At 46.4% G+C, this 13,563-nt stretch overlaps 1 protein-coding gene across 1 annotated transcript; it reads right to left on the reverse strand.

Annotated features, from left to right (window-relative positions):
• Window positions 1–862: 862 nt before the first annotated feature.
• LOC127321485 (mannose/glucose-specific lectin-like) lies at window positions 863–1,987 on the reverse strand. Its single transcript, XM_071827063.1, has 3 exons — window positions 1,982–1,987; window positions 1,229–1,885; window positions 863–1,117 (listed from the first exon to the last, which is right to left on the reverse strand). The coding sequence occupies exons 1-3, from the start codon at window positions 1,985–1,987 to the stop codon at window positions 863–865; spliced, it is 918 nt and encodes a 305-aa protein (XP_071683164.1).
• Between the last annotated feature and the right edge of the window lie 11,576 nt (window positions 1,988–13,563).

The following is a 13,563-nucleotide window of genomic DNA, read 5'->3' on the forward strand; positions in this document are numbered from 1 at the left end:
GGTAGGTACCATGGGAACACATCTTACTCATTTGAGACCCCCAATGAATTGGACTTGCACAGACACCACGATTAATCCATCTACAGCTTTATAGGCACCATAGGATTGCATCTGAATCATTTTGAGATCTCCAAATTATTTTGTCCTCGTATGGCATGCAACATGAATGATCATGTGGCTCTCTGGAATGACTGTGCACTGGGTGGCATTTTAACACATTGCAAACCAAAATGATCAAGTGGCTTTGCACAGGGTGAATATGAAATGGTCGATGACCGTTCTGTAGTAAAGCAGGGTCTTGCTATTCAGTGCATTGCAAATGAACCTGAGCTCGTTAAGTGTGCGTTACTGGACAAGTATATCAATCCTAGGTTCACTTTTTCTTATTTGTGAGTAATTTAAAGCCAGGTTAGTAAGAAAGAGGTAACAAATTAAAAGTGGCTAGTGCCGTTATTTTGTTTAATAGTATTTAGTTAGATCAACAAGAAATAAACAACAAAGTAATTTGTGAGCTTGTTTTAGACGTACGGGAGGTATTTATTTATTGCAAACCATGGGTGGCATATTACAACTTTATTCATACACACTTAGGTACGTATACATGAACATATATAATCTCTTAACAGTATTTGATCGAGCTGCAGACGATGCTGCCGGATCCCATCGTGCTTATTCATTACACACATATTATGACATATGTATAGCCAGCTAGCTAGCTAGTAGCTAGCTAGCAGGGGTTTAACGCATAGTAGCGGATCGAGTAGAGGTCTGCAGCCTGCAGGTACGACGTACATCTGGATGGGATCGATCGGTAGAGTAGCTAGCTGCTAGCTCGATAGATATATTTATATAAGTGATTGATTCATGGTTCGTTGGACACGAGCCCGACGTAGATGCCGAGGGCCATGAGGCTCTCCCCAGAGTGGCCGAAGAAGCCGACCATGGCGCCGTTGTCATCGCGGTCGTTCGGCAGCGGCACGCTAAAGGCAGTCCCCGAGGGGTACCCGTACGGGCCGTGCACATTCTGCTGGTTGGTGGTGAACTTGAGCGAGGTCACGCCGTAGTCGTCGAAAGTGCCAGAGAAATTGTTCACATACTCGCCTGGGCTCATGGAAAACTGCAAGACATGCATGGATGCATGACAAGTTGCATGCACTCAAAGTCGTCAGACGATCGATATTAGTACTCCGAAAGGAAATTAGGAATGAATTAACGTTGTCGTATGTACCGGCAGATTCTCATGTCCTTTGACCGTGCCCCAGGGGCCGGCAGATGTGCGCTTGACATGCTGGTCGACGTAGACGAAGGAGAAGCCTTTGATGCGCTCTCCTATTTTCTGGGTGCTGTAGACGCTGACCTGCTTAAGCTTGACTGGCGTGGTGATGTCCACGGGTTGGCCGGATCCTCCCCACGGACCGATCTTGACCGGCAAACCATTCTTCCCCAGCACGTAGACGCCGAGCGCCGCGAGGGTGTTGCCGGAGCAGCCGAAGAAGGCAACCACCTCGCCATTGTTCGGCTGCAACGTCACCACGAAGGTGGCCCCTGCCGGGTAGCCATACGGCCCGTACGGCTGCTTGTTGGTGACCAGCTTGAGCGAGGTGATGCCGGTGCCGTCGGTGGTGCCAAACACCTGGACGAGGTACTCGTCGGGATCCATGTTGATTTTACTGATGTTGTGTTCCGGGTCAATCTTGCCCCAGGGGCCGACAGGGAGGGGCTTCCTATTCTGGTCCTTGTAGACGAAGGAGAAGCCAAAGATACGGCCATCCTCGGACTCGGAGCTACAGATGGTGATGCTCACCAGGGATTGGGGCTTGCTTGCTTTATTGATGTCTTGAGGTTGTCCACCCTGCGGACCCCATGGACCAACCTTCATCGCGTCCTACATACAGCATGCATCACAAATTAAGCAAGTCAGTTAGTTACATGAAACTAGCTAAGCACATACAGTTCTATATATACATATATACAGCCTTACCTCCATACTCTCGACCTACTTCAACTGAAAACTTAGCCCGATGTGTGTGTGCGCGCTTGCAAGTTGCGATGGACCCAATGAGGATGGAAGGCCACCTATTTATAGGGAGTCAGGTTGTTCGCGTACCTGACATGCATCTGTCTCCATCAAGCTCAGCACCTATATATCTGATTCATTTTTATCGGGGCCTGTGTTGCTCTGGTAATAAGTTAATCCTATTAACTATCGGCTTTGGAGGAGAGAGGAGCTTGCGTGCAAAGGGAAGGCTAAAAGCAGGCTTTAAGGCCAAAATTATTCTGATTTGGAGGAGATAAAAGCTTCCGTGTGTGTGTACACTACGGGAAAATCGTGTTTTGCCGTGCTGCGCACGCTTTGCCGTGTGCCCTGGGGCTCGGAACACGGCAAAGGTAGTCTCTGCCGTGTGGAGGAAAAAAAGAGCACGGCAAAAAAATGAATCATGCTAAAACAACAAAAATGACCACAGCAAAAGTTTGAACTCGGCAAAGATCGTAAAACGCACACAGCAAAGTGGAGGACACGGCAAAGACCATCGGTGACACACGGCAAAGGCTAGGAGCACGGTAAAGTTATGGACACGTGGCCCTGTTGGCCTCTCCAGACGGTGCCATCCCGTCATAACGTCTAGGATTTGCCGTGTGTCCCTAACGGAGACACGGCACGTCGGCCTCTCTTCTCCCGTGTGCGATGTTTTTCCCGCCAATTATTCCCGCGCGAAGGGGCCTAGCCTACGAAATTTTGGCGTGCAAAGTATGCATTTTTTATAGACCATGGCAAAGCATATCTTTGCCGTGTGCAATTACAAAAGAACATGGCAAAGCACGTCTTTGTCGTGTGCAATTACAAAAGAACACGGCAAAGCCCCCATCTTCTTTCCCGCCCTAAACTTTCCCGCCATTTCAACACTCGCCTTCCTACATATAGCCATGTCTCGGGCAGTTCTCCTCCACACCGCCACCGGCGGTTCTCCTCCAACACCACCACCAACAGTTCTCCTCCAACCCCACCACCGAAGCCTCCCGGCCTCCTCCGCTTCCCCGGAGATGCCTCCTCGTCGCCGTGCCAACCCTAGCCGCACGGGCTTCGTTGGCGTCCGATTGCGGCACGGGGGCCATTTCGCGGCTGAATTCTCCGCCGCCAGTGCGTGTGTAGCTCGGCACCTTCAACACCAGGGGAGGAGGCTGCCCGCGCATATGACACCATGGCGTCGAGGTTTGCCGGCCGTGCCACCACATGAACTTTACGGAGGTCGGGTCTGCGCGAAGCCGAGAGTCTCGCTCGGACCCGCAATTTGCGTCACAGTGAGCGCGCCGCCATCGCCAAGGGCGATGGCGGATTGCAATCGCCAAGGCGGACGAGCGGTTCATGGCGCGATGGCGCGAGAGACTATCTGAAGACGTGGCAACCATGCGTGCATTACGGCAGCAGAACAAGGTGGAGAGAAGAGCGGCGAGGACGGCAAAGAGGCAGAGGAAGGCTGCCATTAAAGCGGAGTACCACAAACTAGAGGCGTCGACACTCGATGCGGCTCCGACCGATGGCTAGACATCATCTCAACTACCGCTTCGCAGTACACTCGCGGCGATGAGGAATATCTTATATCTTATATCTTATATTTACTAATTGGAGACTCCCATTCTACCTCCACGTTAATTCTTGGGTTTAGCAAATTTAATCCATCAGATGGATCTATGTGTTTATCTTCAACCGTTGGATTGAACACGGGACTCCCCGAGCCTCTTCCAACCGCATAACCCCTGGCCTTCGTCCTCTCTTCGCTACCATGGAAAAAACAGTCTCCCGTCGTGGCGTTCTCATGGATCTGGTGGCGGCAAGCTATCAGGCAGTCGTCGCGCTTTCCGGCCGCTCTGCCCATCTGTTCGTATTATACTGGTGCAAGACGGGAAAGCCTCCTCTACCTCCGATCGTTGTTGGTCTCTACCGTGTGTCTGTGTCTGATCGATCCGTGTACGATACGGCAGGTGTGTTGCGCTCCCCGATTGCTTCTATAGATTGTTTCGTATGATACTGGTGTAACCGGGCGAGCTTCCTCTATCTGACTACCTACCATCTCTGTTGGTCTCTATTATGTGTAGCTTTGATCTGGAAAGAGCAAGATTGCGAAGAATCTATACCCCTAATAATAAAGGAGCTAAGGTTTCTGCCAAAAAATTTCGTCAACGCTTTTTTTGGACGGTTTTGCCCTCCCACCCAAATACATAATACGCTCATATGCCACCGTACCGGTTCGCTTCTTTTGTTTTTCCCCAACCCGAGCTCGACAACTTCTTCTCCCATCCCTGCCCTCCTCCATCGCGCTGCTGTTCTTGGTCAATGCGAGCAGGCGTACCCACTCCCTTAGTCCCATCCTTCCTGTCCATGGCGCGTGGGTCCGGCTCCGCCACCGCGCTGGTGTTTTGGTCCACGGGAGCAGGCGTCCCACGAGCTTCCTCTGCATCCGCCGGTCCATGGCGAGGCCCCCGATCTGGTGAGGGCGGTCTGTTGTGCGTGTGCCGCGCGGGCGGACGGCGGCTCCACGGGACCTGTCAGCACGCCGGCAAGGTCCGCCTCGCCCCCGGTCCCTGCGTTTTGTTCTTCGTCGGTTTCGTCCGTTTCCTATTTCTTCTCTCTCTCACGGCAACCTCGCCGGCCACGCGACAGCGTGGGGAGGAGTCGCACCACTCGAGCGAGCGAGCGAGCTGGGAAGCTCGGCCTGCTCGGGAACTGTTGTCGCGTGTTCCTCCCCGAACGAGTGGGCTGGCCCAGCTGAGGACGCGCTGTGGGACGACCGGCCTGGACTCGGTTCCAACCTGGTATTTTCGTCCACATCAAATTGGCGACATTGAATAATCTGATATGTACGAAAATTATGGCTCTACACCTACATATAGTCCCACCTCGCTCCCATATGAGGAATCCCACCAGTTTATATTCGTACATTTTCTGGATTGTAACAAGCAATTACCAGCAGCAACACAGTCTAAAGATGTAATTTCGGAGCGGATTTAAAAGAGGAATTGCAAGGGATGGTGGCATGAGGAAGGAAACGAAAACAAATTAAAGAGGGAGGAAGGAAGGAAAGCTGGGGAAAGCAAATTAAAGGGAGGAATTGCAAAAAGTGGAGAGGAAGGAAAGATATGGGGCTTACGCCGGAGAGAGACTGGACGGAAGGGGGAGCACAGCCAGAGATTGGTGGGCGGACTATGCCAAGCAGTGGCAAAAAGCTGGATCTGCCGCCGCAACCTCTAGCAGCTTGGAGGAGAGAGATCTTGGAGGAGACGGCGGCGGCGCTGCTGCCAAGGTGCATATCGAGTTTTCAGTACCGTATTCGTCCGTTTTTAGCTCAGTTCCCTAGCAACGAAGTACACCAAGGGGAAGCTGGCTCAGGTTTGCATTCTTGCATAGAATAAATTTGCTGCTGCTTACGTGAAAGGATAAGAAGAAAATGAGTGGCATAGGACGTGCCGCGTGCTTAGCAGCTGGCAATTGTGTGTGTGTTTCGTAGCTGACTTGATGCGTCTGTGCTCCGTTGATGATTGCTAGCTGTCGTGATCCTTTATTGTGAGCAATTGTGTTTGTTTTCATTTTTTTTTATCCCAGTTAAATGGCTGACAATGAATGTAGTTTTATATCTTGGTAGCATCCGTGGCGAACCAAATCAAGGAGAAATCTAGCCGCTCCTCCGGATTTCTGATACCAATTATCACACCCACCCCTTTGCCGGTATGATTGCCGGCGTGAGGCACGATCGATGACCTGAATTCATGGAAATAGAGAGAGCAGCAGAGAGAGATAGTGAGGAGAGTTTTCTGTAGAAATTGCATGATTTTCTTGTGAAAGTATTTTGCAGTGTTGCTGCTACACATATTCTTTTCGAATGTATTTTGTGAACATTTTGTACTGCTTGCGCAAGCTGGAGTTGCGCACCGTCGCACCGAGTTGTGGCGTCGCTCACTTGCGCGATGGCTGCTCGAGTGCGTGCACGCTCCCACTGGGTCTGGGGATAGCTAGAAATTTGACTGCGTGCAGTGGAGATTTCGACTTTTAGATGTGTTTGCGAAAATTGACCAAAGGTCCATCTAAAAAAAATCATGTAACTTATGTCAATTTATAACATGCAAAATGTAGCAAAGCTACTTGGTTTTTGTTGCGCCCGTCTCGAACTCTCCATCGGCGCCACCACCATCTGGTCGTTGCTTGGCTTTTCAGCGACTAACTCGCTCCACCTTCACTTCTCGGGCTATCAACTCAAGGTGTACACAGTTGACCCCTATAATTAATCAAATTCCGTTGTTGTCTCACTCGATCAGCAACATCGCTAGCCTAGATGTCGTTGTTCACACTTGGCGGACTTCGTTGCCATCTTCGTCGACCGGTCATTCGTCGATCGCTACTCAAAAGCTGTCACGGCTAGGTTCTCAATCAATATCCGCTAGATGCAACTAGGAAGCACACCGTGTTCAATGACCTCACAACTAGGTCACACAGCCAAAGCAATGCACGACCACAAGCGCAACACATCAAGGTGACATAGTCGAAGCGGAAATTGCATGACCACAAGAGCAACAAGGTCTCGTCTGCTTGAACCAACGGTGATGGTTCAAACGACGACGATGTAGGCGGCTAATGTTGGTGCAAAGAGTAGCTGCACATAGCACAATCTCGTTGTCATGGCGGTAGCGCTTCACGCACATCATTAGTTTCCGACATCGATGCTGCATTTGTTCCCACGAAACTAAGTTTTATCCCGATGCAACGCACGGGCACTTTTGCTAGTAATGTATCATGGTGATTAACATCAACTGATGGTACGTAAAAAAAAATCAATCGATACATCACACCCGAGATGATGTCTCCATGCGTGCAACATTGCTCGATTAGATTCCAGTGTGAGGCCCTCAGCAGTGCAGCGATTAATGTTTTGCTAGATCGCCCTATTCAGTCTTCTGATTTGAATTAAAAAATTAAGAAAGTTCCATTGTTTCTCCTTATTATTAGCCGCTTGCATTATTGTTTACCCGATCACGCGCATGCGAAGCACTTATAGGTATGCCATCAATTTTTCATGCGGCAAGTTGATCTGTAAAATAGCCTAAGCATCATATGTACTCCCTCTGTCCCATGAATGATATCATAGATTTGTCTAAATTTGGATGTATCTAGGTACCTAGATACATCCAAATTTAGATAAATCTAAGACATTTTTTATGGGACGGAGATAATACATTGTTTAGTTAATAAGATTATTCTGGTATATGTTGTTACATTATTGTTTGCTCTGGCAAATTATTGCAATAACTTTTTATATTATTTCTTAGGCAGGATCACTTCTGAATTTCAGGGTTGACTGCTTGGTGCCTGCTCTACGCACCAACGGTCAAGACTCACGAGTTGGTTTGATCTCATCAGGCTGGCATACAATTTAATACATAGGAATTCTCTACCCTATTTATAAGCCTGACAGTAGTACACTCTTTCTAAATGGGGCTATTTATATGACATTTATGTATATGCCTGACAAAGATGATGCCTGTTACTGCTGAAACAAACGATGAGCATACATATCAACACAAATTTATCTATTAAGGTTAGCTCTAACATGCATTTACTATTGAATATCTGTAGTGGTGTCTCACCATCCAAGATCATCTCGTACCAGAAAAGTTAGACATTATATTGTTAGCTATGGATTATCAAGATCGCGGTTCCTACACAATGTGGAATGTCCCGGGCTGCAATATATTATGTGCACTAGTACAAAAATAGCCTTTAGTCCCGGTTCATAACGGGCTTTAGTCCCGGTTTTGCAACCGGGACTAAAGGATCGAGACTAAAGGCCCCCCCCCCCCCTTTAGTCCCGGTTGCTTACGAACCGGGACTAAAGGTCCATCCACGTGGGCGGCTGGCGTGCGCCGGGGCGAAGGACCTTTAGTTCCGGTTTGTAACACGAACCGGGACTAAAGGCTATTTCGTTAATTTTTTTTTAATTCATTTGGGTTTCTAATTATTTTTCACTCCCTCTTTTTTTTCTATTTTTTCAGAATTTCTATTATTTTAGTTATTTGCATAGTTTAGTGTCTAACTACAATTATCTCTAGTCAAATTACTTACTCGTGGTCAAACTTCCCGCTCGGTCACCCATCCTCCCACTACTCTAGCACTAGCACGCTTAACTTCCGAGTTTCATTCCGTCCCGCATCCAAGTGCTTCGCGCGCATGTATGTGATACTAGTATCATATCAATCCTATTAACATGTTGGTCGATGTCACATTTCTTTATTGTTTGAATTTTAAATAAATCTTTTAATAAACAAAAGTAATGATGTAATAATAATCTTGAATAAATAAATAAGCATTAACTTTTTAATTTGTATTATTTCTAATTTTTTTAATTTTTTAAATATTAATTTTTTTGCCAAACCCAAAACCTAAAAATTTGAAAATCTAAAAATTGGGTAAAAGTAATAGTAATCTTTATGCAGGATGCAATTATTAATTTTAATTTTTTAAAAAATTTAAAAAATATAAAATCCGTAATTTATACCAAAAACTAAAATCTTCCTGCTTTCATATTTTCATTTGGAATTTTGAGAATCTAAAAATTGGCTAACCGGGTAAACCACTGTCATCTGGTGCATCAAAGCGGACACCACTGTTTTGGTTGGTGCTCTTTTTATCTTGGGCGAACGTGTAAAATGTATTCCCATTAATCTGGTACCCTTGAAAAGTCGATATAGTCGAAGATGGTTGCTTGGCCAACAAGTATAGCTGCTCGTCATCAGTGACATTCATGAGACGTGTGTGCCACCAACCGCCGAAAGTCTTCATGTGTTTTCCATCAATCCAATCTTCACGTTGCTCCGGGTATTCAGAGCGTAAGATATCTTTGTGTTCCTCTTTGTACAGAGCCACCAAGATGGAATTATGTAGAACTGTGTAGTGTGCTTGAGTGAAAGAATGTCCGTCCATACACGTTGTTGCTTTCTTTCCTAGCGTGCATTTTTCACGCAGTCTCCCCTCATAGCGCGATTCAGGAACACCGATCGGCTTAAGGTCAGGAATAAAGTCAACACAAAACTCAATGACCTCCTCTGTTCCATAGCCCTTGGAGATGCTTCCTTCTGGCCTAGGACGGTTATGAACGTACTTCTTTAAGACTCCCATGAATCTCTCAAAGGGGAACATGTTGTGTAGAAATACAGGACCGAGAACGCCAATCTCTTCGACCAGGTGAACTAGGAGATGTGTCATAATATTGAAGAAAGATGGTGGGAACACCAACTCGAAGCTGACTAGACATTGCACCACATCCTTCTGTTAATTTTGTAGAGTTAGTGGATTGATCCCCTTCTGAGAAATTGCATTGAGGAACGCACATAGCTTCACAATGGGTACTCGAACATTTTTCTGCAGAAGCCCCCTCAATGCAACCGGAAGTAATTGTGTCATAATCATGTGATAGTCATGAGACTTTAGGTTTTGAAATTTTTTCTCTGACATGTTTATTATTCCCTTTATATTCGACGAGAAGCCAGACGGGACCTTTATGCTACTCAGGACTTCAAAAAAGATCTCCTTCTCTTCTTTGGTAAGATCGTAGCTGGCAGGACCTTGATACTTCTCTGGATTCAGGTTGTTTCCTTCGTGGATACTTTGCTGGTCCTGCCGTGCATCCGGTGTATCTTTTGTCTTTCCATACATGCCCAAGAAGTTTAGCAGGTTCACGCAAAGATTTTTCGTCACGTGCATCACGTCGATTGCAGAGTGAACCTCTAGGAATTTCCAGTAGGGTAGCTACCAAAATATAGACTTCTTCTTCCACATGGGTATGTGTCCGTCAACATCATGCGAAACAGATTGTCCGCCAGGACCCTTTCCAAAGATCACTTTTAAATCCTTGACCATATCATATATAACATCCCCAGTAGGGCGGGTAGGCTTCGTTCGGTTATCTGCCTCACCTCCGAAATGCTTTCCTCTCTTTCTTATGTGATGTTGTTTTGGAAGAAATCGACGATGCCCCAGGTACACATTCTTGTTTCCCAAATATATGCTATCAGTCTCACCTAAACAGTGTGTGCATGCATTGTATCCCTTGTTTGACTGCCCTGAAATGTTACTAAGAGCAGGCCAATCATTGATGGTTACAAACAACAACACTCGTAGGTTAAATTCCTTTTGTTCTGGCTCATCCCACACAGGTACACCTTCGTCACGCCACAACTGTAAAAGTTCTTCAACCAATGGCCTCAGGTACACATCAATGTCATTGCCGGGTTGCCTCGGGCCCTGGATGAGCACTGGCATCATAATGAACTTCCGCTTCATGCACAACCAAGGAGGAAGGTTATAGATACATAGAGTCACTGGCCAGGTGCTATGTGTCAACACCCGGATTTTTAAGTCCAGATGCCTATTATGCCATACAACGCAATCCCAGGAATATTGTTTTTGCGAGGCATAATAGATTGATATCACAGAACATCATTCATTACAACTTCATAATAGTCTTACATCAGAGGATCACATGATCCAGTCTTAATACAACATAGTGGATCTAGAGATCCTATTACAAAACACATAGCGGAAGCGAAGTAGCGGTTGTGGTCCATACGTTTCCACAGGCAACTGTTGACGTCAGGAGTGGTCCTAGTTATCGTAGACGTCCTGCTGTCCATCTTCATGGTTCTGATACTCCTCTTCATAGTCTGGCCATTTGAATAGCCAGGGACAAAGCCATGAGTACTTTAAAGTACTCGCAAACTAAAACTAGTGTAAGCACTACACAACTATAGTAAGGGGGTTCTAAGCTCTAGGTTCATTTGCATAATGCCAGTTTTATTTCATAAGCACTTTAGTAATAAAAGACTCTTCATTTGCCTAACTTAACTCAAGTGGGAACATTAGTGTCATTCCCACAACTCTGTTGTGATCAATTCAAATTCACCTTTCAAGTTCAAAATCACAAGTCACATGTCACATTTTTGAAAAAAAAAGATCTGATGACGGAACAGTATGGCCTTTCCAACCGTCCATAACCGTGGACACGGCTATTCGAATAGTTTTACACTCTGCAGAGGTCGCACACTTTTGCCACAACATTTGCAATAATCCGTCAGGGTTAACTGGCCCTGATTTATCACACTCCGTGTGCGGACTACCAACCATAACCATTCACTTACATACCCTAGTATAGGCACCTCTCCCCATGAGCTTGGCCTCCCAGTGAAGACAAACCGTCAGCCTGGGAACTGCACAGGGCTTGGGCCGGACATTCACCTCATTTCACGTCATCTCACATCATTTCACATTGCTTTGTGGAGGCAGCCCGCGGCATAACCCCGATGACGCTTGTTTAGAGGGAACCCATACTAAAGCACATAAACTTCCAGTTAAGCCTTTACCCATAATCAGGTATTGTGGGGGTACTCAAAAATTGTAATGGTATCGCATCCGAACCCAACCATCAGTTTTTGTAAGGTTCACCAAGTCATTCACAAGTCACATTCACCTTCAAAATCTTTCAATAGAATGACTCATCATTCCCAAGGTTTTCACAAACATTTGCTTCCCAAGTTCCCATCTAGAGTAGTCAATTTTAGTTTAGCACTAGCAACTAGGCATGAGTGGTGCTAACTTACTTGTAGCTATTTAGGCTAAGTTTGATGCTCTTGTACTACTCCATACTTAGACCAAAGTTAACTATAAAAGTAAGCTTTAATAAATAAAGTATAAACTTTGCAAGAACAAAACTTGGGATGGGATCCTGAGACATAGAATAAAATTGTATTGGTGCCTTGCTCTAGTAGAGCTTTGCACTTGGGTAACTTGCAAGAGTATAGCTTGCCTTGGTTGGTGTACTGATCAAAGTTTTCTTCTTCCTGGCAGTAGACCTCCTCCTCTTGATAGTCTCCGGTACTAGTGTCTATAAACGAATACGAGGATACAATCACCAAACAATACTTAAGTAGACTTAATTAGCCTTAAGGGCTCACTCAAAATGATCTATCATCATCACTTAACATTGATTTGAAATGAGGCTAGGGTTTTCCTTCTTAGTGTTAGGAAAATAATTTCCTCTCATTGAAATGTGGATTAGGGTTTCTCTTTGGTTTGGGAGAAATAATTTCCTCTCATTGAATCTTGTTAAGGTTTAATCTCCTAAAATAACAATGTATGGTTATATGTTGACCAAGGTCAACACTTCAAACTTATCATTTGAGAAACATGATTTAAATGAGGTTCTATACCTCATGCAATTTAAATCCTACTTGATTTAATATCCTCAAGTGAGCCAACAGGAGACCATAGAACAAGGGTCATCACATTACTTCATAACACTTGGGAAAATGATTTAAATGAGGTGCTACACCTCCTAGATTTGAAAATCCTAAATTTGAAATAGTTTAAATGGGCTAGAATTTGACTACATAGCCAATATTTTGCTCTAGCCCATGATCATAAACAGTACCCCTATCATATTATTGCATAAACAATTAGAGTACTTGAAATGTGAATTATGAGAGGTGGAATTACCTCAAAATTCAAAATGGTTGATTTTATAAATTTATTTGAAAACTGAAAACTCTCTGCCTTGTTATTTTTATCATTCAAATTATACAATAGATCTTGGTTTGAATCCAGTGTGGTTGGATAGAGCATTTCATAAGCTTTCCAACAATATAAAATTGGTCAAATTTGGTTCAGTGGATTTGAAGTTATTTAAATTTGAATTATGCACCAGTATTGAATTTCACTGAAACAAATTTATTTGAATTCAAATTTTGGGCCTAGGCGGGAAAGTAAACGGGCCAGCGCGAGTGAGAGGGAATTGGGCCAGCCCAACTAGCGCGCCACGCACGCAGCGGGCCGCCTGACAGGTGGGTCCCGGCTGTCAGCGAGTTTTAATACCGAATCGGTATGGATGAATGTGGGACGTAGGACCAGGAGGAGATCGTGCGGCTTACAGGCGTCGTCTACGTCGACGAGAGGGGCCCACTGGCACGGCGGAGGTAGGGGGTCGGCGGCGATCCTGGGCTCCGGCGAGGCTGTGCGTCGGTGCAGGAGGAGGTTGTCGAGGATGTGGAAGCGACTGGTACAGACGGCGGCTCCAGAGGTGGCGGCAATCGTCGGCTTCTTCTGCAGCACCGCCGCGGGCTCCGGCGAGAAATTGGATGGCTACCGGCTAAATTGGCGAGGGGGAAGTGGCCGAGGTGGCTCAGAAGAAGGAGGGGAAGGTGATGGTGTGCTTGGATAGCTCGGGGAGGCCCTCCTTTTATAGGGTTGAGAGGTGGCCGAGGCGGAGCGGGGTAGGTCATGGTGGCGACGGCGCTAGGGGTCGCGAAAGGGCAAGGTAAGGGGCGCGTCGTGTAGGCGATGTCACCACGGAGCTAACGCGCGTCATGGCGAGGACAGGGGTTGACGGAGGCGGGCAGGCGACGTCGTGTACTGCAGGACCCGTGGCGGAGGGCGTCGACCATGTCGTCGTCTACAGGGCGAGCGCAGGCCAATGGCGGTGTCTGGGCGGTTCTCCGGACGAGGGCGAAGCGACTGGAGGTGAAAGG

Source organism: Lolium perenne, chromosome 3 (genome assembly GCF_019359855.2).
Source record: "Lolium perenne isolate Kyuss_39 chromosome 3, Kyuss_2.0, whole genome shotgun sequence".
Taxonomy (NCBI): domain Eukaryota; kingdom Viridiplantae; phylum Streptophyta; class Magnoliopsida; order Poales; family Poaceae; genus Lolium; species Lolium perenne.